This window comes from Crocodylus siamensis, chromosome 1 (genome assembly GCF_052110815.1).
Source record: "Crocodylus siamensis isolate JL-2025a chromosome 1, ASM5211081v1, whole genome shotgun sequence".
In the NCBI taxonomy this organism is placed as follows: Eukaryota; Metazoa; Chordata; order Crocodylia; family Crocodylidae; genus Crocodylus; species Crocodylus siamensis.
The window spans coordinates 27337929-27364859 of record NC_143395.1 but is presented as its reverse complement, the minus strand read 5'-3'; the positions used below and the strand labels follow the sequence as shown (position 1 = coordinate 27364859).

General features: G+C 40.4%; 1 protein-coding gene across 3 annotated transcripts in view; it reads right to left on the bottom strand.

Annotated features, from left to right (window-relative positions):
* Positions 1-3445: 3445 nt before the first annotated feature.
* KIDINS220 (kinase D interacting substrate 220) overlaps positions 3446-26931 on the bottom strand; it is a 136800-nt gene continuing 113314 nt past the window's right edge. For 2 of the 3 annotated variants that reach the window (XM_090032498.1, XM_090032504.1), the window contains 4 exons: positions 14592-14738; positions 9886-9984; positions 8842-9090; positions 3446-5983 (listed from right to left, as the gene is read on the bottom strand). In XM_090032498.1, the coding sequence (XP_089888624.1) occupies positions 4712-5983; positions 8842-9090; positions 9886-9984; positions 14592-14738 (1767 nt within the window). In that variant the 3' untranslated portion in view covers positions 3446-4711. Of the gene's footprint in view, positions 5984-8841; positions 9091-9885; positions 9985-14591; positions 14739-21066; positions 21100-25959; positions 26017-26931 lie in introns of all 3 variants that reach the window. The other variant, XM_090032487.1, reaches the window with a different exon arrangement.

Here is a 26931-nt window from a genome sequence, read left to right as displayed (position 1 = left end):
CAGCAAACTGTAAGCCCATCAGCCTGACTTCTATCCTGGGGAAGATCTTAGAAAAGTTTATTAAAGAGGCCATCCTTAATGGACTGGCTGACGCCAACATCCTAAGGGATAGCCAGCACGGGTTTGTTGCGGGTAGGTCTTGGTTGACCAATCTCATTTCCTTCTATGACCAGGTGACCTATCACCTGGACAAGGGAAGAGAGATTGATGTTATATATCTTGACATCAAAAAAGCCTTTGATCTGGTATCCCATGATCACCTCTTGGTGAAACTGGCCAATTATGGCCTTGGGTCCACCATGATCTGCTGGTTAGGAAATTGGCTCCATGGTCAGACCCAGAGGGTAGTAATTGATGGAAGTCGCTCATCATGGTGTCCTGTGACCAGTGGGGTCCCCCAAGGCTCTGTCCTTGGACCCATATTGTTCAACATCTTCATTAATGATGTGGACACTGGAGTCAGAAGTGGACTGGCCAAGTTTGCCGATGACACCAAACTTTGGGGCAAAGCATCCACACCAGAAGACAGGAGGGTGATCCAGGCTGACCTGGACAGGCTCAGCAAATGGGTAGACGAGAACCTGATGGTGTTTAACACTGAAAAATGCAAGGATCTCCACCTTGGGAAGATAAACCTGCAGCATCCTTCTAGGTTTGGCAGTGCTATGCTGGCTAGCACTAAGAAAGAAAGAGACTTGGGGGACATCATTGACCACAAGATGAACATGAGCCTGCAATGTGATGCTGCGGCTAGTAAAGCGACCAAAACGCTGGCTTGTATCCATAGATGCTTCTCAAGCAAATCCTGGGATGTCATTCTCCCCTTGTACTCAGCCTTGCTGAGGCCACAGCTGGAGTACCATGTTCAGTTTTGGGCCCCACAATTCAAAAAGGATGTGGAAAAGCTTGAGAGAGTCCAGAGAAGGACTGCTTTCAGGAAAGCAGACCTTATGACGACAGGCTGAGAGCCATGGGACTCTTTAGCCTGGAAAACCGCAAGCTCAGGGGTGATCTGATGGCCACCTATAAGTTTATCAGGGGTGACCACCACGATCTGGGGGAACGTTTGTTTACCAGAGTGCCCCAAGGGAAGATGAAGTCGAATGGTTATAAACTGCTGCAAGACCGTTTCAGGCTGGACATAGGGAAGAATTTCTTTACTATCCTAGCCCCCAAGGTCTGGAACAGCCTGCCATCCGAGGTGGTTCAAGCACCTACACTGAACACTTTCAAGAGCAAATTGGATGCTTATCTTGCTGGGATCCTATGACCCCAGCTGACTTCCTGCCCTTTGGCCAGGGGCTGGACTCAATGATCTTCCAAGGTCCCTTCCAGCCGTAATGTCTATGAAATCTATGAAATCTGGGACCACTCCCAACAGCCATGAGTTTTCAAAGATAATGGCCAGTAGGAATGCAATTGCATCTGTCAACTACCTCAAGACCCTTAGGTGCACTGCATCCTGCCCCATGGATTTGTATACACATCCAGCTTTTTAAAATAGCCCATAACTTGTTCTTTTGCCACTGCTGGCTTCTCACCTTCTCTCGAAACTGGTGCAGTAGCCTGGGAGCTGACCTTGCCTGTGAAGACTGAGGTGAAAAAGGCACTGAGTATTTGAGCCTTTTCTGCATCATCTGTCACTAGGTTACTTCCCCCATTCCCTAAGGCACTCACACTTTCTACTTTCCCTGATATTCCTCTTGTTGTTTCCACTTCTTGCAAGCTTCCTTTTTGTGTTTTAGCTCACTGAAGAGTTCCTTGCTAAGCGAAGCTGGGTTTTTGCCATACTTGTTAATCTTCCTGCACATCGGGATCGTTTATTCCTGCACCCTCACTAAGGTTTCTTTAAAATACCACCAGCTCTCTTGGACTCCATTCCCCCTCAGGTTGGCCTCCCAGAGGATCTTGCCCATGAGTTCCCGAGTGAGTCAAAAGTCCACTTTTCTTTAGTCTAGGATCCTTACTCTGCTGCTCTCCTTCCTTTCCTCAGAACCCTGAACTCATTCATTTCATGGTTGCTGCTGCCCTAGTTACCACCCATTTCTATCTTCCATGCAGTCACTGCCAGCACAGAGCTGAGGCTGGAGCTGTGCAGCCCAGCACAGCTATTTGCATTCTGCTTGCTGCAGCTGTCCAGAGCCCAGGCTAGCTCCAAACAGCTGCACCAGGCTCATCACCTCTGTGCCGGGAGCAGGGGAGAGACAAGGGCTGCACCGTCTCAGGCCCCTCCACAACCACCTGCATGCACTGGTGCGGAGCAGTGCTAGAGTCTGGCACAGCTGTTTGGAGCCTCCCAGCTGCAGCCAGCCCCAGCTCTGGAAAGCTACTGCCAGCTGGGATCCCGGCCTGCTCCCAGCAGGCAGCTAGGATGCTGCAAGCCCTACTGGGAGCAGCCTGGGCTCCAGCAGCTATCCAGAGCCGGGGTAGCTGCTGGCAGCCACAGAGCCTGGGCTGTGGAGCAGGAGGCACAAGCAGGGCATCCTGCCATGTACCCCTTGCCCTCATTTTGTTTTTCTGCCATGCCGGCACTCCGGTACCTTCCCAGATAGACATTTTGGTGTTTTTCGGCACTCCAGCCAAAAAACGTTGCCTACCCCTGATCTACAGAGACAATATAGCTTGAGAAATATGTGGTTACCTTTTCCAATAGTATTAATTTGTCTTAATGAAAAAGAATATATCTACTTCTATTCCTTCATAGCAAAGCAACATTTAACGGGTCTTTCAAAAACAAAAAGAAAAGTGAAGAAGAAAAAAGCATTCTGTATTGTTACAGAAAACAGAGAGTGATGAATGGTCAAAAATAGGTAAAAGAAGTAACAAAAGAGGAACACAGAAAAAAATCCACGGAAAGTAAATATGGTACTATATTTATGTTGTATAAATTCTGCAGTAAGAGAAATATATTCCATGCTGTTGAGAACAGACATCACACAAATATGGGGACAAGCAATTACAAAAGTATAGTAAAATTTTGGGATAAACAACAATTCAGCTGAAATTGTTTTACGTACTAATTTAGAATAATCCAATGCTATAAATTCCTCAAAGGGTTTGGCAGTGTAAGTATGGGGAATATCCAAGGAACAAAAACTTAAAGAAACTAGACAGAGCTCGCCTCTTATATCTGATGTCTCTGGCACAGAAATACATTCTCTTGATATGGATAACTAAGACCATGACCATACCCTCCAGCTGGATAAATCTGTCTGGAGATGACATGGAACTAAAACAAAGCTGTAGAAAACTTCTGAAAAAATCTGACTTATGACAAGCGTGATAATGGCTTTGGAATACAGTGAAACAAATTTATAATATGGCTATCTTCCTTAAGAAGGTAATCTATGCATCAAAGATATACTGTCACCTTGATGTTTATTTGGGATGCATAAATAAGAAGTACTTTATTTAAAAAGACTCATAAATAAATCCATAAAAATGCTTTACCCAACCTCACACTATTTATTGTCAACTGCAGAAACAAATCACTACAGTGAACAAATGCAGGCACAAAAACTAACATGCAAAGTTATTTATTCCTTCTATACTACTGGAATACTGATTGAACAACCATTTCCAATATCATGCAAATTTTGTTTAACAGCATTAAGTATTTGCTACAAAGACAGATACATTATTTAGCTGACAACAGAGATTATCAAATACTATATTTCCAGTATAAAGAAGCTAGTACACTATTATGACTGAGACCTGATAATTAAATATCACTTCTAAAATGGAAAATACTAATTACTTATTTTCTTTCCATAACCAGATGGAAAACAATATATTAGAGAAACAACAAATCATGCAAAATAACACATACTTCATAAATTCAGACTTCACATTCAAACACTGTCTTTACAATTAGAGTAACACGATTGTTAAAACTATTTAGTGCAATGATTGTGAAATTATGTACCTATAATAAAGTACTCAATCAGTGAGAGGACATTACAATCTAAGTATCTGTCAGTTCTAATACTACATCCAGACAATGTCCTCTTCTAAGCCTATCAGCACACCACACAAATAAAACCTGCAAAGACAATAGTAACCATAGAACAAATTGATGTGATGAGATGTGCAGTTAGCTAATTATATATGTATAAATACATAAGCACCAACACTTTTTATGCTAGATAAACTGAATAGTTAAAGAAAAGTATAAAATTCTGAGTTACAAGGGACATGAGGGATTTCAGTGTTGTGACTTCTGATTCTCTAAATTCAGATAGCACCACATAGTATAACATTAATCAAAATGTTGTTTGATGTAATTAGAGCTATTAGGTGGGATAATCAAATGTGATCTTTGTATACTGGAATATATATTTAAAGTCTACCTTTCATTTTATAAGAAATACTCATTATAGACTTAATCCCAAAATATGCTTTTGCTACATACTTCTTTAGCAAGGAATATGACTTCCAAGCATTAAGTGAAGTAAAGGATAAGCACTGATTTTATTTGGGGAAGGGAACATTAAGGCAGCTATATGTGTGTGTGGGGGGAGGGGGTAGTAAAATATTTATTGTTTAATGCCATTATTTTTTCTATGTATGAAAATGTCTGGAAAAAAATCTACGTTAGGGAAGGCTACCTACAAATATGCAGCGTCTACCATGACCATGAACTGACAAACTAAGGATCTCAAGAAAATTATTTAAACACGAGCATGCACTGCTCTGAACTGCTCAGTTTCTTCTACAGAATGCTCTCTCTTTCCTCTCCAAAGCCCGCAGCATCTGAGGCAGTAACAGTGTGGAGCTCTGATGCATCTTTTGATAGCCTGGTATAACTTGAACGCTGACTTCGCTTGTGAGCCACACTCTTCAGGTTCTCATTCTGAACAGCAGTTGAGTTAGAACTTGAGCCAGGGCGCAGGATAATTTGAGGGGATTCCCTGATACCTTCGGTTTCTTCAAAATTTTGATTACCTCTATTAGCTGGAGCACTGTTATTATTTAGAGTGACGGTACTGGGGGTTCTGTTTAAATTATAGACTTTCTGGCAAGCAGGCCAATTCTCTTCAGGACTGCTTGCTATTAAGCTGCTCTCTGAAGGGCTTTTCTTATCTTCTGAGCAAATAGACATGCGTACTACAGCTGGATCTTGAAGACCACTCAGGCTGTGTGGAATCCCTCTCTTTCCACTGTGGCTATCATCTTCTAGTTCAATGAGATTTGCCTTTTCAAGCTGAGAATCATCTGCTCCTTCATTATGAAGGGAGTGATTTGGAGAACTTTCACTGGATCTCACACCAGAGTCAGAAGAATCTTTTTTATCTAGAAGAGCATCTGTCAAATACTCCTTTGCTTTGATGAAGGTTCTGATAGGTTCAGATCCATGTTCGGGAGATTTTGGCTGCTTGTCCATTTTTCCATCCATTTTCTTGTCCTTACCTTCCTTGAGAAGTGGAGTATTATCTGACTCTTCAGTTCCAGACTCATCTTCATCACTTGGAAGTTTCTGATAGCGCAAAGTAACTCCCTTTAGTTTTATATCTGCTGCCTGGAAAATGCTTGTTCTTTCGGAAGATTTCTTTCCTGGGAGAAGCTTGGAACCCGACTGATCAGATTTTTCATCTTCTTCAGTGATAGGATCCAAAGGAGATGCATCATTAGTGGAAACACCTGAAGTACTGTAATCTACAACATCATTTCTCTTCAGGAGAAAGGACTTTCTTCCATCATCTTGTTTCTGTTCACCATCCTTTCCTTTTTCTTGTTCAATACTGGAATGGAGAGAGCCTCCTGATGTACTCTGCCCCATATAGAAAGCTGTTGTGCTATGTGGGGAGGACCTGCCACTTACAGTAGTGGAACTTGCACCCCCTTCTAGTTGGGACATTTGAGCAATATATTCTCTATATGCATCTCTATATTCTGCTTGCACCTTATCAGTAAGCTTTGAGATTTCAATACTAGAATCTTGAGAATTGAGACTTGAGAGACTGGGAGTTCTGCGAGTTTGTGACTGAAAAAGGAAGGGAAAAGATCAAGTTAAATAAAGCAAAACCAATTTATTATCATGAGTATTTACAGATGATTTTAACATAATATAATTGAAAGCAATGAGTATGTGCATGAATTAAACTTTTGTCTGTCATGCATCATCAACGATAAGTTTTCAATACCCACTCAAACAATATGCAAATATGCCCAATACAGTTATAATTGCAGCTAGGCATTTTCATCAACTTGGCAAAAACACTGTCATTTCTGTTTAACTGCAAAAGTAGATGGATATACAAAATCTGTACTTCATCAGATAGATTTAAAAGTTTACTTTTACTGTAATTGCCAGAATTATCCTTGCACGTGGAAAGCTGACTTCTCCTACACACAAAACTTAGCTTTTATTTTCATTAACAATATTTCATCTCACTTTTTGACTAAAAATCTAAAGACATTGGTGCTGGGCATATGCTGCCCAAATTTTCATGGAATTTAGCAGAAAAATCTAACTCAGACTAATAATCTTCCATCCCTCACCTCTCCTCTTTGTTCCTTCTCTCTTCCTTTTTCTCTCATTTACCCTCTTCTTTGTCCTCTTTTGTTCCTCCTCTCTTGCCTATTTTTCTGTATCTGCTCCATTTCTCCTCAAAAGATGTTCATGCACCCTTCAGCGAACAATCATGTACAAGACCACTGGGAAGTCTCACCTGCAGGCTACGGTTGTATCCCCTCTGCACTACTATAAAGCTCCTGTGGTTTAGTTTTTATTCTGGGATATAATTTACAATATGGATTCCCTTCTATTGTCTGTGAAATAGCCAAATAAGATTAATTATGAATAAAATGGTACCTACAACAAGTACTCTATATTTTATGACTATTAGAGTACTTTGGTATCCATAATGCAATACTGCAATGCACGTACTCATGTATTTTTGCATGTATGCTTTATTCAGTAGAGAGTTTCACATCAATAAGTATTTTGGACATCCATTTCCAAAACTGTTTTCACCTCTTTAGAAAAAAAACTGTATTTTGTTTCTTTATTTATGCAAACTTGATATAAATCCTCTGAATGATGCTTCCAATGCTCCCTAAAAAGAGAAAAATCAACCAACTACTACTACTTCTGAGCTAATTTACCTCGTCCTGTTGTAGTTTTAAAGTTGTAACCATTCAAGATGAAAGGGTTTTTTTTGGTTTTTTGGGTGTTTTTTGTTTTTTTACACTTGTTTTGTAAAAACTGTTTCCCTTATTCTTGTACTCATGGCACATAATAAAAAATGCACACACTAAAAGTAACTAGCGTTACCATCTCGGGATTGAAAAGGACAAGCTGATATTTAGTTACAAAAATATGAATCCAGGATTTTACCCAAAGTGTAGATAAGAATTTTTTTTTAGCTATGACCCAAACCACTTGGTTTACATTTAAGTATAAATATTAACAATTTTTGGCCAGGAAATAGTTTGTGTGTCAAACTTTAGTAACAAACTTGACGTGTTATAGTTTAGAAGGGTAACTACATCTCAAGTTGGGCAAAGATTGAGGCACTGAGAATAAAAGTTTTGAAAAACTTGATTAAAGCATTTACTCTTTTATGGACTGTGCTCACAGAAACCATCCAAACAATCCCTTTTGAACTAATTTTTTTATCTAAGGTTTCTAGTGTAATTTTAAAACAGTGGTTCTCAATCTTTTCAGACTCAAGATACCCCTCAATAAACCCTAGGCACTGCTTGGAAAATGCTAGCTCTTAGTTTTCACTTCTTTTGGAGTGTAGAAAAATAACAGAGTAACTCTTCTATTACAAATAACTCTACAGACCACAACAGGTCAAAATATTTACCACTATGGATTCCTACCTGCAACTGCTGGCCACATATACATGTGCTTGGAGGAGGGAGAATGGGAGGGAAGGGCATTGTAACTGAAGTGTTTCCTGGACAGCTGTGTAATTAAAACAGCTCACTATCACATGTATTATGTCCACCACCCTTCTTCCCCTCCCCCCCCCATTTCAAAATGGCACCAAGGGCACTTTAAATCTCACTTGACTAGGTTTAGTTAAAGCACCCCTGAAATACCTGGGGGGGGGCGGAGCCTGTGACAGTGAGACAATGCTGGAGCGTTCCAATTAGAACATGGAACAGAATTGATTAATCAGGTTTGTTCTGAACTGTTCTAATTACAGTATGAATGAGCATGTCTATAGACAGCCACTGGGTTTATCTTGTGAATCATGTTTGCACACTTAAGAGAGCTAACATTGCATGAAACTCCAGGGCATCCTTGAAAGGATCTCATGGCACCCTAGTTGACAATCAATCACTCTCTTAAAGGCTACAAGCTAAAACCAAACAATGTTAGTAAGAGAATCAGGGTAGTTAACAGAGCAATCCAAACTCCAGAGTGTACTGCTGGATATTTCCTGGCACAGAACTCTGCTATTATGATGTTTCATGTGCTCTATTTAATAAACAAACAAACAAACAAACAATCTACCAGTTTAAGTGATGCTTGCTACTAAAATATTTACCATATACAAGGTTTGAATAGTATGATTAACAACTTTAACCAAAATCTAGCAGGGCATTACTTCATGAAGGATGAGCAACATGCTGTAGTAATACTCCTTACCCAGAAGGATTATCAGAGTGGGTGAGTAGCTTAAAGGAGTGAAAGACCAAGGTGGCTGAAAGAGTGGAGATAGTATATTTGATAGTGTTCCTTCCTCACTCCAAATAACGGTTTTAACAAAATTAGGAGCTGAGCTGGCTCCTGTATTGTGAGGACAAATTTGTGACCTGCCCTGTTATCAAGCAAAGTAACATACTGCACATCCAGTAAACAAAATACATCTTTTCAGTCAATACCTGCCAACTTAAGTTACTGTGTCGAGGAGGAGCTTCATCAAGACCAATTGTGTTCAGTTCTTCAAAGCTGAAGTTGAGAGCATAGGGAGCTTGACCAGAAAGACCTGTAAGCTCAGTGTGAGGCAATTCACTGTTATGCCCTGAACGACGGGCAAGCTCATTATGAGGAATCACATTGGTAACATGTTCACTTGCCCCACGAGAATCTTCATGAATTGCCTGATTTTCTGAATTTCTCATTTCCAGTATCTTAAAATGTAAAAGATCAGTACAGCCATCAGTACAGCAAGATAAAAAAGTGGCAGCACTTACTCAAATACACTCATACACCCACACACACCCACACCAGGGAAAAGTAGCTTGCAATTTTTAAACCACATATGTGCCCAGGGTTGTGAATAAGGCAAAGGGCTACTTGAGAAAGATCTGTTTATGGAACAATTGTACTTCTTGTCTTTACTGAAAATCATTCTTAATATTAATTACTGTCCCCTTTACCATACCGCTAACTTTCAATTATCAATTCCTCTAATGCAAAGTACTAGTTACAAGTTTTGGAATAACGTCCCCCACCCCCATATTTAACCACTTTAACAAAGCTGAACCTCAAAACAGACTCTTAAGATATTCACATGCATTTACAGCAGATAAACATGCCATGAATTGAAAGTAGAGAATCATACAATACACAGACATTACTGCAGAGAACACAACTCCCCTTGATGTTTGTTTCTCCCTTTCCTTGATAACACATATTTATCACACTACAGGAAAAGATATTTGTGTTTTACATGCACGGGTTAATGATAGCATCAGACACAGCGAAAGTCCAATGCTTACTATGCTCAATAGTTGGTTTATTTAAAAAAGAAAGCATGGCAATGAATGACAAATGCTTGTATGATTAAAATTAAATCAGATTTACAGTACAAAAAAGAAAAACAAAATAAATGAAGACTTCCAGAAAAAAAAAGAAAAACTTATAAACAAGAATCAGATTCACGGTGATATGGAAAACCACAGAAAATGAAGATTTTGTCTTACCATGCTTTTGAAAAGGTGCCAGTCACCAAAATTCATGTTCATCTCCCGTTTCAGTTCTTCAGTGTTACACTGAGCCAAGACACGACCATTTATGTTTGCCTAAATAAAACAAGTAATACTATGTAACAAGTATTTAACCCTTAACAGAATTGTAAATATGTCATAACAAAACTAATGCTTTTGAGAAGTCATCAGAAACTCTTATAAAGATTTTTTAGTTCTATTATTTAACTTGAAGCATATTTAAGTAATCTTTAAAAAGCTTTTTAAATTTCCTTTAAACAACAATGGCAAAATTCATGGTCAAATCTAAATTTCATGATCTAGCTAGGTAAAGGAGACCTGAAGTGGCAACAAATTATCACCACCAAAAGAAATTCATGCGTCACTTCAAAGAACTAGTAAAGTCTGTTCTTGAATAATCACTACCCTGGGAATATCCAAGAAACAAAACAAAAACAAAAATATGTCTGAGGGAATAATTTTTAATCAAATCTTATCCGACTTTGAGCTCTAGAACCGCTCACCAAAAAGGTTGCTGACAGACTAAGGAAAAAAAATATGGCACTTTATTTTCAGCTTGGTGTGTCCCTGTGCCTAGTGCAACATGTGCCCAGAAAAGGAGCTGCATCAATTTGACCCAGCTCACCTAACATCTGTATAGATCATGTACTTCAGCAGGGCTTTTTGGTGCAGACATCTAATAGCTGATTTATTGAAAAGCTGATACAGACATTGAGCCACATTGAATTAATGCAACCCCTCTTCCAGTAAAGTGCCATTTTTTTCCCCCATGTCTTATCAGCAGCCACAAAGATTTTCTCCATATATAGATGTCTGAATGGAGTGGGCAACCCACTGCACTACCAGAAAAAAAAAATTATGTGACATGAGGGGAAAATGTAGGGCTGACAAAGAACAGGTAGTAAGAGAATAGGCGGAGCACAAGAAAGAAAAAAAGAAAATGGAATTTATAAATACTGCTGTTAACTACAGAACTGAACATGTTTCATAGATTTTATAGACATTAGGGCTGGAAGGGACCTCGAAAGATCATTGAGTCCAGCCTCCCGCCCGAAGTCTACAGTTATAGACTGTAAAGCTACTTCAGAAAGAACAAATTACATACCTATGAGTAAATAATGTGCCTCATATTTGGATAAAAATGCATTTTATCCTTTAAAAACAAATTCTTTATGGGTACATGACTTGCAGGACTTTGAAAATTTTGATTTTTCTATGTCAGAACAGAGCTGGCCTCAGCTTCACAACAATGGGTAAGTGACAGATTTCATCATAACTATTTGCAGATGTTATGATGAAACAGAAAGGAGTGGGCTGTGGAAGGAAGAAAAAGGGGATCTTTTTCTATTTCTCTATCTGCAAAAATCCTCCTTTCTATTTTTCCCCACAGCACTTCTCTACAATGACCAAAAAACCCGCAGTAATCACCCTATCTAGGGACAAAGAATACCTTTTGAGATTGAGCTTCTATCATGTACTCTAACTCACATACACATGGCAGTTTAAGAAGTTAATTTTCCTAAATTAGTACTCTCCCCCAGGGCACGTCATCACTGTTGCTGATCCATCACATTTGAGGATGCTCACTCCCGTGGGTCAAGTAAACGGCTGGAGATGAGTCCAGTGATGGCCATTTGTATACTTCAGGATGCAAAGAACATTTTTGTGTTTCGACCCCAATTTGAGGGATCCCCCTGGAAGCTGCTATTCAGTCAGGAAAGGTAAAGTGGGATGTGTTTAGGGCACCTTTTCTAGCCCCTCCACATGCGTGATGAGCAGAGAGGACTGCTCACTCACAACTGCAGCTGCCAAATCACCCTCCTATCCCATACACTAAGGGTGAAACGACCATCTTACGACCACAGCCTGTGTATGGATCCATGACTAGGGATTCCCTATCCCTGTCACCACTCATCCATCGCTGCATGACTTTGTGTACTGGAATTGCTTTTGTAGTAGATGTTGGACCAGCAGGGGAAGCCTGTGCTTGTTTTATGTGAGGAGGCTGTTGTGCATTGGCAGCTGCACGAATCTTGGCAGAGGAGAAACCCGTGTCCACTGGCAAGGAGATCAACTGGGGTTACTCTTCCACTGCAGCCTTCATCCACTTTTGCATCCTTTGAGAAGTATGCCTTCAGCATACTGCCTGCACCACCACTGAGGTCTTTGTGTTTTGTCAGATTATTCTTCATCTGATACTCTGCCTTTGACCTTAACACCATGGGTGACCCTACCAGGAATACAAGATTCCCAACACTGTTGCTTTTAGCACCATTGGTACTTGAAAGCCTCTCCACGTCATCAAGGTGGCAGTCCACGGAGAGGAACGTAGGGCATGTAAATACCAGTAGTTAGGCACAGGCTTGCATATGCATGCAGCCAAAGACCCACTACATACAAGCTATGAACCTCTAAGCTCATAATGTTGTAGCACTTATGATTAAGATTGGAAGCCCTCCTAAAGTTCATGGTCTTAAGTCAGGGGCAGGCAATTATTTCAGATGGAGGGCCGCTTGATAGGTTTTGGTGAGCTGTTGAGGGCCGTGTGCGCAGCCCCGCCCCTTCAGCTGCCCCACCTCCTGGTTGCCATCTTGGGACCAGAAGTCCTGCCCCCTGACCTTTGCCACCAGAAGTCAGTCCCTCCCCTTGCACAACTTACCAGGTAGCAAGGGGTTGTGACCCCTCTAACATCCTGTCCCAGCAGTGAGGTTTCAGGGGCATCAGACCTCCCCAGAACTTTCCCCCTACCTGTGCCAGCTGGTCCCAAAAGGAGGTGGCTCTGCTGCCACTTCTGCTGGCCAGTGCCGACCCAGTGGGGCTCGCCCCATCCCCAGCAGCACCTGGGAAGCTGGCTTCAGCCACACGCTGCTCCGGATGGGACGGACCCGGCTGGCTCTGCACCGTCCAAGAAAAGTGGCATGCAGCTGAAGTCGGCTCCTCATGTGCTGCTGGGGACAGGAGGAGCCTGGCCGGGTCTGAAGCAGCCAGCAAAAGCGGCAGCAGAGCCATGTGCTGCTCAGGATGAGATGACCCCAGCCGGAGCAGCAGAGGCTCAGTTGCACTTTCCCTCAGCCTGCACCAGTCAGTCCTGAGTGACACACAGCTCTGCCATTGCTTCTGCTGGCCAGTGCAGACCTAGCCAGGCTCCTCTCATCCCCAGCAGCATGTGAGGAACCAATTTCAGCTGCATGCCACGTTTCCTGGCCCGTGCAGACCCAGCCAGGCTCCTCCTGTCCCCAGCATCATGCAGCTGAAGCCAGCTTCTCACATGCTGCTGGGGACGGGAGGAGCCTGGCTGGGTCAGCACCGGCCAGCAGAAGCAGCAGCGGAGCCGTGCGCCTCTCGGGATGGGATTAGCCCGGCCAGAGCAGCAAGGACTCAGCTGCACTTTCCCCCGCCTGTGCCGGTCAGTCCCGAGCAGCGCACGGCTCCGCCGCCACCTCTGCTGGCCGGTGCCGACCCAGCCGGGCTCCTCCCGTCCCCAACAGCACGTGGGAAGCCAGTTTCAGCCACATGCTGCTCTGGATGGGACGGGCCCGGCCGGGTCTGCACAGGCCAGCAGAAGCAGCGGCAGAGACGTGTGCTACTCAGGACTGACTGGTGCAGGCAGGGGGAAAGTGCAGCTAAGCCCTTGCCACTCCATCTGTGCTCATCCTGTCCCAAGCAGCACACGGCTCCGCTGCCAACTCTCCTCCCCGGTGCTGACTGGGCCAGAGCTGCGGCCCAGCTGCTGCTTCCCCTCCCCAGTGCTGGCCCAGCCCAACCCTGCATGGCCTGAGCTGCATGGCATGGGGAAAGCCTGCCTAGCAGCCATTTTTCTGGGCTTACCTGCAGGGCAGGGCCCTGTCCAGTCCTGTACAGCAAAGCAGAACCCAGACACTGCTTCCCCTCACCGGTGCCACAGGTTCTGGCCCAGCCCCCCCGCCCCTTTCAAGCTGCAAACGTGTCTTGAACCCGGGCAGGGCGAAGCCAGCTGGGGCAGGCTGAGGTCAGGGTTGGTTGCCTCACAACCAGAACCTGAGGAAACAGCCTGAGGTGCTGCAGCTGGTGGCTGGTGCCGCTGGAGGCTTTTGGAGAGGCAGCCGCCATTGCGTGGGCCGGAGGGAAGTGCTTGGCAGGCTGGATCCAGCCTGTGGGCCATATTTTGCCCACCCCGGTCTTAAGTAGTCTGTCACTGCTTCTTTCAGTCCCTCAGTACGCTCTGACTGCACTGGCAAAAATGTTACAATCTCTCTTCCATGCTTTCTGCACTTTTACACTCTCTCTCTTGCCCAGACACCAACTTACCTGTTGTTCCCTGTTTAACCCATCACTTTCTTTAAGATCTACCCAAAGGTTTTTGTGGTAGACATTAGCAATAGCTGTATCAATTATGAATTCAGAATAAATCTCTGCCAAGAAGTTGTAAAGAAACAAAATATCAACTGCAGATCTAAACATCCAATTTGTCCTTTACTGGTCTAGGTTACTTAGGCTGGTTTTAAAAATACATTTTCCCTATGAAATGTAAGCTTATATTTAAAAAGTGACATTACTTTTGAGCATAAGTGAACAAAAGTATCAGTCTAATATTCAATGTGCTTTAGTACATTTTTCATATAAGATGTCAGTTAAATATCTTCCACATAAGCATGTTTGTACTTCAGTGTTATGATGCAGATGAATGAAATATAATGGATCACCTTTTTTATTGTTGCACAGTACTGAGAGAGCATATTCTGGTCCAGACCTTCTATCTGCTTCAGCTTTTCACATACGCTTTCCACCGTCAAAGAGCTCAAAGATACATGTGCTCCTCCTGTGGCTGATCCTGTGATGGCTCCTGCGCCCTAAGCAAAGTGGAAAAAAATGTGCACATACAAAATGATTAAACAGTCAATATGCCTGGGGTTTAATATTATGCACTGAAGCAAATCAAATCATAGTCAACAACATGCCTTTTTAAAAATGAAGCTGAAACACAAGAATACCACAGCACATTTGATAAGTGCCAAATTATCTAAATATAATACTGGGAAATATTAGTTTACATTAAATGAGAAGTGACTCAGGCCTTGTTTATATTAGGGGGGAAAAAGCACAGATTTAACACATGAATTAAAAACAGTCAATTAACATATTAAAATACATGTAACATTGCAAAATTTTCATTCTTCCTGGCTACAGGCCTGTGTCTTAAGCAGGGTGAAGGGAAACAAAGGTCAGTTTGGAAAGACAGAAGTCCAGAATCAAGGTTATATTCCCACATATCAAAAGCTCATGAAGTCCCAAATTTATGAGGTACTTCCTTGATGTGATGAAGACTCTCATAGTAGTACTCTTAGCCTCAGGTGGGACAAAGAAGAGTCTGTGCTTGAATACATAAGATTACAACTACAAAACAAAGCAAGCAATCAAACCATTAAAAACACTACTAATTGATGTTTATTTTCTCCTCTGAAAAATCTACATGTTGATAATTTCTGTATCCCATTAAAGATATTGAAAATAAACAGTCTGCCTAGATTCCTATGTCACATCCAGCAGCTAGGTATCTGAGCATCTACACCATCATATCTCAAGCTTTAGATGCTTCTAATTATTAACTGATGCAAGGCAACCTGGAGAGTATCACTTACATTACACATTTTAGAAAATAGCTATGAAAACTACTCACTACTTGACAATGCCAATCACTAGGATATATTTTTTTAATTTAAAGTAAGTCTTACCCCTTGATTGTTCTGTATGTGAGGTTCTTTAGCTCTTCCCATGAACTCTACGATTCCTATCTTTCCATGCTCTTCCATTTCAGGGAATCCCCACAGCTCCCCTAAATCAATCTTCTACCAAAGACCATATTCCTTACCCCACACCCTGTACAAAGGACATTGTCTGCTTCTGTTTCCCCTACTGGTAAGAGCTCCCTCCACATCAGGGCTGGAGTTCTGTGTCCTCCCTATTAACATTATTTCTTGGTCTCCTGTCCTTATAATGGGTTCTGAGGCTCCCAGTTTTCCCATGCCAGGGGCTCAATATGCTCTTTCCCTTGCCTTTCCCCGTAAAAAGACCTTTGCTGCACTCCTATATCCCCCACACTCTACTTCCCCTGACAATACGTACATATTTTTGGAAAGTAATCAACTCAAATAATCTTCATTTTTAAATATATTGAGATGACAACTAGAGCAAAGCAACCACCTCTTCCACCTACAGACGACAACAACAAAAGGTGACCAAAGCTGCTGCATCAGCTAACAAGATATAAAGGCCTCCAAATGTCCCTCATTTCCCCTCTTCTGCTGTTCATATCTTCACTGAAATCAACAGGACTCTGCCCATCAAGGTCTAGTATATTTCCTGGAATTCTGGGACTGATCAGATGTGACAGTCATTTTACATAAATCGACCAGGAGGAACAGCCTTAAATTGCAGAAATTTGGGGTAGATATTAGGAAGAACTTTCTCACTCTAAGGGCACTTAAGCCCAGAAACAGGTACCCAGAGGCTTCCATTCTTGGAAGTTTTGAAGAGCAGGTTAAACGAGTTTTGTTGTTCTCCAGTTTAAGTACTGTGTTTATTTTATTGTAAACTGCCCTAAGCTTGACTGGGAAGGCTGGCATCCAAAGTGAATAAATAAATAATTAAACACTTGGTTGGCATGGTTTAGAATCAAAGAAGAGTAGGGCTGGGCTGAACCCTTGGAGGTTATCTAGTTGAACCCCTTGCCTGAGGCAGGATGCTTCCTATCCAAACCAACCCCTGCAAATCCTTGTCTAACCTAGTATTAAAACTATGCTAGCAACCCTGTTATACAAGTTATGGCACCCTAACTTGTCACAGGTAAAGCAGGGGAACAATGATGTTCAAGAATGTTCTACCTCAAACAGAGAGGTAGACTAGATGGCCTTCCGAGTTCCCTTCCACCCCTATTTTTCTATGTATTTCTATGATACAAATACCGAAGTGTCATCAGTGCCTGATCTACACTATACCCCAGTACAACTATGAGGTAAACCTTCCTTATGGAAATAAAAATTATACTGGTAAAAGAGCAGGCAAGGTTCTCTGAGTTCTTGCCAAGAACTTTTTTCCAACTACTCAGTGGGTCTAATAAAAGATACTACACCTACTCAAAGAATCTGGCCTGCCTAGGTCCTTAAACCAACATGGCTACAACCAAAAACCCAGCAACTGGTAAAAGAGTCCTTTTCCAGTACTTACTTATGCCAAATAACAAGCAGAAAATAAGTATAAGAAGAGAACTAAAAGAAGTAATTACTTGGGTCTGTGCTGGTGTTTTGCCACTGGAGCTGGGTCGGTTCGGAGTTTAGTCTTTTTGAGCTCCAAAAGACAAAAATGTTTTGCCAGTACAGCATTTTAAATGGAAACTCTGCCGAACTTCAGGGGAAGACCCCACCGTGTTTGGCCACAAAATTCAGAATAATTGTGGCCAGTTCAAGAAAACAAGAAATTCATGGCACACAAACAAATGAACTTATTTATTCTTCTTTCCCATAAAAAAGTTCAACATCAAATTTATTTCTGCATACTGAATGGAAAAAGGATTTCAAAATATTGCAACTTGTTCTAAAAAGCTAATAAAACAATGTAAAAATATCAGGTAAATTGGGAAAATACAAAGAATTTTACTGACCAAACACTCTTGCAAGCAGAATTAAAAGTGCAATTTAAGAGTAAATATTATACAGCACAACTTCAGTGATGAAATACAAATAAGATCATTGAATAATTCTGAATGTTCATATTTTGGATAATCAATGTAATTAAAAGTTAGGGTTATTTTGGCTGGCATGCAGAAATAGATAACTGTAACCATATATTTACGTTAAATCCTCTTGGCTATGTGCAATTACTGGATGAAGCATGATCAATGAGTAGAGTCATCAGTTCAATATGAGACTACTGAATTTCTTTCTTAGTAGCTTACTATAAACAAAAGAACAGCAGATGGCAACCCATATAATTTAGCATTTCAGAGCAGGTCATAGTTCTTAAGTAATCCTGAAAGGATTTTTGTCCTTACCTTTCCTATAAAATGATTTTCTGTTTTTGACATTATGACCCAACACACATGGAAAGTTAATCCTGAGGTCTCAGAGACCTTACAAAACCTCTGGATAATCATAGGTAATCTGTTAGTTAAACAGAGGGTTCAGCCCTTTGGAACTTATTCCTAAGCTCCATAGAACTAAAGCTAAATGCCTGCAAAGCTCTCATATTTTGCTGGTGTAAGAATCTTCTTTGGCTTAATTTCTGTAAAACTCAGCTGCACTGGACCAAAATCTATGAACTCTGCCTAGGATGGGGGTGAGAGGGTACAGAGAGAGAGAGAGAGCGCGCACAAGTGAGGGAATATCCACACAAACATAAAGCAAGTAGGATGAGACAGGTATCTGAAAAACAACATGGGCAGAGCACATCCCTGTAAATCTAGTTATTTCAGACATCCTGCAGACTGCTATCCTATTAACTTTACATCTACCTGACCGTCCAAGGTCCAATACATGGAATTTAGGTTTTAGCACTGCAGAATTTCTGAACTGCACAAGGCTGAAACTGAACTCCAGTTGGGAAATTACAAAAGAACTACACTCCTCCAAAGCCTGGGGACACAGTGCCATACATATAAGAAAATACAGGGGTTCTCTCCAGTGTTTCTATTTAATTACTTCACTCTCAGTTGTGTTTGTTCCTTAAGTGGTAACATAACTTACAAGACCGAAGAGAAGAAACAGATAAGAGAACACCTATATATCATCCTAAAAAGTATAATAATTTTACCTTTAGAGGGGAATACATCCTCATACACTTCAGGGCATGTTTAATGTTAGGAAGAAACTTCATATCAAGGGGTTTTTCAACTCCTCTAAAGCATCTGTATGCTGATGGAGAAAGGTTACATGTAGAGGTGCACCGATACATCGGTCCATATTGTATCGACATCAATAAAAGTAAAATTGACATTATCGGAAATTGACATTTTTTGGCTGATAATGACGCTGATAAATGCCACGTGCATGGGCACAGCTGCGGCATGCACGCAGCCAGCCTGGCAAGCTTGGAGAGCAGAGTTCAGCTGGTAAGTCTGTTGAGGGGAGAGGGAAGGGGCATGGGGGAAAACAGATTGAGGCCTCCATGGTGAAGGAGGGAGTGGGGCTCAGGCAGGTGCTGCCCAGACAGGGTGGGGTAGGGCGCTGGACAAAGCTGTGAGAGGATTGTCTGGGGGGCGCTGAGAGGGGGTGAGGCTCCAACTGCTATGCACACCTGTGGGGGAGGCATGGGGTGCATGTACGTGGGGTGAGGGTGGGCTGCCACCATTCTATGCGTGGGGTGACAGCAGGTTGCTGTTGTGGGATGGGGCATTCAGCCGGAGCTATGCTCAGGGTGGGAGCACAACTGGAGGGGCTAGCCCCACTGCTACCAGTCCCAAACAGCCCTGGCCCAACCCCCCTTCTGGGAAGAGCCAGATGCCACCCCAACCCAGTGCAGTGGCAACCTGCCCACACCCCACGCAGAGAACTAGGGGGCACATGCCTCCCATACCTACCATGGTGGTGTGCACAGTAGCAGGAGCCACCTTGCCCATGGCCCCCAGACAAGCCGTTCGCAGCTCCGTCCAGCACCCTGCCCTGCCCTGGCTAGGCAGTGCCTACTCCAGCCCCACGCCCTCCCTCCCCGTGCAGGCCTCAATCTGTCCCCCTCTACCCCACAACCCTTCCCCCCAGCAGAATTACCAGCCAGACACTGCTCTCCAACCTGCCGGGCTTGCAGATTGGCAATCAGATCAGTATCGACTGATATGGCTCATTAATAACTGGCTGTTGGCATTGGCCCAAAAAAATCTTTATCAGTGCATCCCTAGTTACTTGATCCCTAGTTACATGGATTGCTGGTCTGCTCTGTTTTGATATTCGTATCCTTCTCAACAATATACTTCTTGAAAAGGATAGAAGAAAGTATAGAAAAGGTGTTGTAGACATATGGTGTAGTACCTAAAATATTTTGCATCTGTTGAAATACTTGTATTCCTTTCTTATAAAATCTTTAATTTTTCCATACTTAACTTTCATAAATCACTTTTATGTACTCAACCTTCTTTTTCTTCTACTTACCATATAGCTCTGTCTTAAAAACATCTTCGGATACCCATTGAGAGAATCACTTAAAGCTTACCTTGTTACCTTGATTTAATTTAAAAATGTTCAAAAGTAATAAAAACCGCAGAATGCTGTAAATAACAGCATTCTGAATCATTTTATGTGTTTTTAACAATGCTGTCATTCCACCCTTCACAACTTTTTAAAAAGTATCTGGCTGCATTTTTCAAACGATCTTCTTTCTTACCATTTACCAACAACAACATTTTTGTAATTCAATAAACAAGAGATGCTGAAAACGAAGTAGGTTAATACACCCGCTATCATAATCTACTGGTCAACTCACACTGTAACAGTCTTTGTGAAGGAAAAAAAATGGTTAAAGTGACTATATTATGGGATTGCTAAAGCAGATGCTGCAACAAGAGAGTTTCACCAGCTTACATATTGTGAACCAATCACAGATAGGATTTGTACTTTACCAACAATATGAATACCAAATGAATAAAATATAAAACAGTTTTAAGTTTTAAGCAATAAAATATAAAACTGTGTTAGGGTTTAACAGGCAGTTATGCTTTAAAGCTTCAATATATTTTAGCAGTCAAGAACAAGTTATTATTTCTACATGCATTAGGAGTTAGTTTAGAAAAGACATTTTTCCTATACAAAAATTACATAGAAACAAAATGCTAAAATATTTATTTTTATTAAAGTATGAACTGTATGAAGCAGATACACATTAATCCTCATCATTCTTTATAAAATGCAATGCCCAAAGAATAAGTAATGTAATTGCTTCAGGGACACTGTTGTCATGTAAGTGAATTAAAACTGTACTTGAACTGACACATTTTTCAGCTTAGTGGTTTTGTTAAGGATGCTTAGAGAACATTAGCCTGAAAAGTATTTGCCATGCAAAAGCTAAAAGTAGCTTGTCAAAACAAACCTCAAGGAGAGTAATGAGCATTAGTTTACAGACAGCCCAGCTTGAAGTGCCAGTATGATAGCTTATGCAATGACTAAGTGAACAACAATTCACAGAAAGTGGCAGTACCTGTCTCTGTTTGTTTAACCCAGATTTACACAGCTTTGAGAAAGGGACAAAACAGAAGGAAGAGAGACAAAATCTTAAAGTAAAGTATCAGAAGTATTTAGAAAAATATAAACTGACATTCATGTAAGTCTCATCAATACATAAAAATAGCTTCATCATACAAAGAAGATGCTGCACTGAGATTTTTCATGCTGCAATGTAACATTTAAATTTAGTTATGCCTGATGTATTACAACTGTATAAGCATATATTAAATGGATTTCCAAACATTTTCTGCAAGTAGCTGTTCTTTATAAACTTGTAAAAAGACAGAAAACTTACTGAGTTTAATATATTAACATAGAAGAAAAGATTTAATTAAATTTACTATGAAAAATCCTGGTTTTCAGCTTAAAATGTATTTGCCATTTCAAATTTTGGTTAAAGCTTCATTTACCAAATAATTTAATTTTTATATCTAAGCAAACAAAACAGAACTGAAAATATAGATCAAAAAATTAATGTGGTTAAATCAGTTATTCAAAGAATGTCAGTGTTACATTAAAAACGTCCAAAAGAGAGCAGAGCAGAGCTTCCCACATTATATCTGTTTTCTTTTTTAGATCTTTAAGAAAACACTTAAATTTTTCAAGTGCTTATGTACAGTTCATGCACAGGATTGTATTTGTGTTCCTTCTGTTAATGTATTTAATTTAATACAATATGGAAAACACATGCAAAACAATATGACTGTGTCATGGTATGCTGCATCCCAATAAATGCTCAAACTGCCTTACTTATCACAAATAATCTTTACTAACAGTAATCAATTTTAGATGGGTATTAGTAGATGCTATGAAACAGGTCTTATTAAAATTGCAATCAGATGAAAAATCAGATTGGGCAGAAGTCGCATCACTTTCAGGATACAATTTTATTTTCTGTTGTTTTGTTTCATTTTCATTTATTTCCAACTGACTGCTTACCTACACAGTCATATTTTAGAACAGTTAAAGAATATTAATTTTCTTGGGAAGAAGATAATTTGGAGACTCCAAAGTAAAAACGGGTAATATTCTATAGGACTCTTGCACTTATTGACTGCATAGTTTCAACTGATTTCACTCGTAAAGGATTTGGCTCTTAAGTAGTTAATTTGCTACAGAGAACTAGCATCAAGAATGTAGGGAAGTTTACCTTTATTTACAGTGTACTCTAGAAAACCATCTAGGCTACGAGCTGAAATGAGATCTCAGCCAATATAAAATCTTGAAAAGGAAGGGAATAGGAGCACCCAAGCAAACTAGTTCCCTTCATACTCAAGGCTTCTTGTAGCAGTTGTTTGTGAGCTGTTCCCATGCACGTAATCAAAGTAGAATTCCATTACAAAGTTTAGAGTAGACGTGAAATGCCACTAAAGCAATAAATAGATTACCAATGTAAACAACAGGCCAAAAATTGGGAGAGGTAGGTAGGGTGGGTGGGTGGGGGGGGTGTGTGTGGTAAATTATATATTTATCAGATATGCATATAAGACTTTATGCTTTAACTGTTTGGAATATACTCAGTACTGCATAATAAATGGGGAAAAAAACTAGTCCCAATGCTGATCTTACACCATTTTTACATCCATGTAGCTTCATTAATTTTGATTAAACTCTCCTTGACTTTTACTGATGTGAGAAAGATCAGAGTCAGCTCTTATTAAAATCTGAGACTTCTAAAACTGGTGATCTTTGCTGAGAGAATGATGCAACTCCATTACTATCAAGTGTGAGAAGATATTGTTCAACCGTCCCCAAAGAGCTCTGCCAATTCACAGCAATTTTGACCCATATAAAAATTAACCCTCCTGAGGATAAACAGCATTAACCAAAGAGGGTTGTTAAAATGCAAATCAAAAGGCACTTCTCTCCCTGCTATCTAGAACTGAATAACCACAACACCTCTAGTCCCCTGCTGGTCTCAAATCAAGACTGAGCTTTCATCCTTGTGTTGTGGCACCAATTAGATCTTCTAACCAGTCACAGTAATTTGTATTAATTAAAAAAAATCATATGAATTTTTAGTATGCTGCACTGGTTTTGCATGCATAGATTCATGTATTAAGGAATAAGTAAAAGCTATTATCATATACACAGGCAATAATGCATGGATTAAGTACAAGTAGTTGAATGGAATTATTAGCCTATAGTTATCTACAAAACGATGGGCACAGAAGTACCCCAAACACTTCTGTTGAGACTAATATTTCTGAAGTAGCTATCCTGTACTACCACTGGATACATAAAAACAATTCCCCTCCCCTCCATCACTAATGGAAAACAAACACTGTGGGTAATACTGCTCCCTTCCACAGAAACGCAAATCAGAAAGTCAGCAAGTTTAGTATTTTAAGCCAGGGGAATCTCCAGAGGTTTGTAGACTAGAGACACAGTATCTGTGTCCCCCATCCCACAGAACTGATTAAGCAAAAGCCCCACGGGTGGGGGACAAACAGTGGTTCCTGTTCCACTCAGCTCTTGGGCATGAGTAGCAAAGTCCCCATCTGCTCCCAGTCTCCAGCGTGAGGAATGAGTGGGAAGCATCAGGCAGCTGCTCCTCCCCTTTCCCCCCTCCCCCCGTAATGGCCAGAACCAAAGAAATTAATAAGCAATAAATGTGTTTTTTGGAGGCATTTGGAATTTTAGCCTAATATAAAGCTTGTAAGTTTGTAACCCGCAAATGTAACTTGCCTGTCATAAGTTTAACCAAAATGATAAAACTAACTGTTTGTGGAACTGACTGAGCCTCAAAGGCGAAGCTACAGCTGTAAATTAGCTGACCTAACAGTTTTTGCTCAGAGTTCAGCCTTGATGATAAAAACTGGATTCAACCACCTGGCACACCCAGCACATTCCAAGAAAGCACGTCTCAAGAAAGCATAGTCAGAGAAATCTAAAGGGGCTGAATAATGTTAATTTCAAATCTAAAAATGCTGCGTTGTAATTTGCTTATTGGATAAACCTGAGTCTGGGTAGTAACCTTTTATGATAATTTTTAACACCTTTCAATCCCATAGGGTAACCGCTATAGAGCAAGATTGTGAGTGGCTCTAACGCCAACAGATTAGCATAAGAGTAGGTATAAAAAGCGCGTGCGTCAGGTGACCAGCAAGAAAGAGGGAACAGAACAGTCATTACTTTTCCAAGCCTGGACTCCGAACTCCCCGTGTGAGTGAGGATTGGATCCTGATCAAGGGACCTTCCCCTGTAATCCCTCCAATAGCGTGGATCGGGGACACGCGACTTTGCTGGAATCACTTGGCGCACACCTGGCATTGAGGGACTATTGATAAGTTGCCAACCCATGTCTGTATCTGTTGTTTTAAACAGCCCAGTGGCTGATACCCTCGCAGTGCCCAGTTGGCCCGTGACACATTAATTTGTTATTATCTGTTATTATTTACTAATAGCTCTTTAATACTGCATTATCTGCTTATCGCATTTCTCTTTCTGTTAACTGTTGTGTGTGTGTAAGCTGTAATATATTTGTCTTTGCTTCACTCCCAACTCTGCCTCCACAATCCCGAACCAAACAGCCCAGTGGCTGATACAGTTGCAGCACCCAGTCAGCCTGCAACTAAACTAATACATTCACAGAGCCCACCTGCCTGTGACATCCCCCAAATCAGGAAGACTGTTTTCAAGGTGGAGTAGGAGCATTTCCCCATTGCTCAACTCCCTCCTGGTCCTCAGGAAGAGTCAAGCCACAGGGAAATATACAGGCATAGAGTCTCGTGGGAGTGACTGCTACTGCGTTAGAGATGTATTGTTTTTCTCCCAGAATTGCCATTTTTGTTCCACGAGAAACCATATAAATGCCTGAACAGTTTTTAACAGGAGAGTTGAGATTCTCTCAGTAGAAATATAATGTGTGTATGTGGCATCAGAATACATATTTTTATTATGCCTGTAATTGTGCACTGTTGATCACAAGTTTCAGAACACAATGATATTCTGTCATGTGCTGCAGTATGTAGGTACAATAGCTCGGGTTAAAGAACAAGAAACAGTTCCAATAAAATCCTTGATTTATGTTATTTTAATCCAGGTTTGGTTTCTACTGCTGTAACTAATTCTGGTGTTCGTGTCATTTTTTTATTATGCAACAATGGTAATATTTTAGGCAAGCGTTTCCTGTTAAAATAAAAGACAACATACTTGAAGTCATATCTAGGAAGTGAAGCCAACAAGATACAGGTATTAAGAGAATGGGCAAAACAATGTTAACATCTTTGCTTTGGGAGCGACTTAAAACTTCCATTTTGTGAACTGGTAGCGTCTTAAAAATTCCACAGTCAGAGGTTAAAATAACCACATAAATATTAATATAAAGATGTAGGTCTGATGTAATAAAATAAATGCTAGAGATGCATGACACATCTTAGCATACTGTCTCTAGAACAGGACTATGATCTACACACTGTTATCATTTTCATATAAAATTGCCTTATGCTAGGTCAGCTACAGAAGCTTTATGCCACAATAAGGAGCAGGATGGGATATCTGAATAAAGCAGAAAACGGGTGGGAGTCACCTACTCAGATTCTAAAAACTAAGTCACAAATGGCCAACTGCTGTTCTACACTCTGTCCAGCTAAAATACTATAGTCTCGGCTGCAGGCTCTATATTTCATAGCTACTTGGACAGGCAGCAGGAGACTAGGGGAAAATAAAACAGTAGGTCTCTATAATTAACATATTAGCTCTCGAATTCATTCACAATCTACATTAGTGTTCAACTACTCTAACTACTTGCCCACCAAGCCACTGATGCAGTGTTAGTGAACTGCAGTTATGATTAATGCAGACTCATTACTGCTGAAGAAGCAATGAGATGCTAAATTTCCACACCACATGACTACTCATTTACCATTGAGGGGTCTGTGGGTGAAGAAAGCCCCTCATCAGCATCCTCCTTGATAACATCCTAACAACAACAAAATATTATGTTTTGGGTAAAATTATTAAGGTCTCAACAAAATTATTAAATAAACAATGAACAAGAATGAGTATAATAGTAATATATCATTAAACAGAAACATTTGTTTTTCTGAAGTGATTAAAAAAAGATTTAAAATCCCTTACTAGCTTTGCCCAAGGACATCAATATTCTAGTATTAAAGTGATTGACAAATGAGCCTTTTATTTTCTTAGTCTGCCTAGGTTCTTCATTCTTTTTTGAACTTCAATTTATATCAGCAAAATATGAAATGCGTTATAAAGGGAACTTTTTTAGCTTAGCCTTCTAGGAAAACATGCCTATTTTCTTGTTTAAAATGTATCTATACGATATATTTAGACATCACATATAATTACTACTGATGTATACTGTATGCTAATCATAAAATGTATTTTGTTTTAGTTCAGATTAAAATACTTTTTTTTTTTATAATTAATTAAAAGCAACACCTATTTTTTGGCTATCTGATTTTAAAAGTACAACAATGTGACTTTTTGCCTCCTAGCCTTTGACGTTTATCTGTATATAGTAAATAAAAATTCATATATAAATCATATACATATATATAAATGTTTATTTACAATAATTAACATGTGCCAATATTTATCACCATACCACTAAGTCACATGTTATTTACAGTACCAGAAAATGATTCTTTTCACTAAAACACCATCCTGCCAATCTTGTGTGCCATCAGATAGTATATTAATCTTGCTGGTTTTATAGTAGAATTAATTTCCCATCTATGAGGTATTTGCTAAAAGTAAAAAACAAAATACATTTTAAAATTTCATATTGGCTGTAGCTTAATTTCTTAACGCTATTTATGAAATATTGTTCAAATGTTTATAGTATAGTTAACAATGTAATAGTACTCACTAT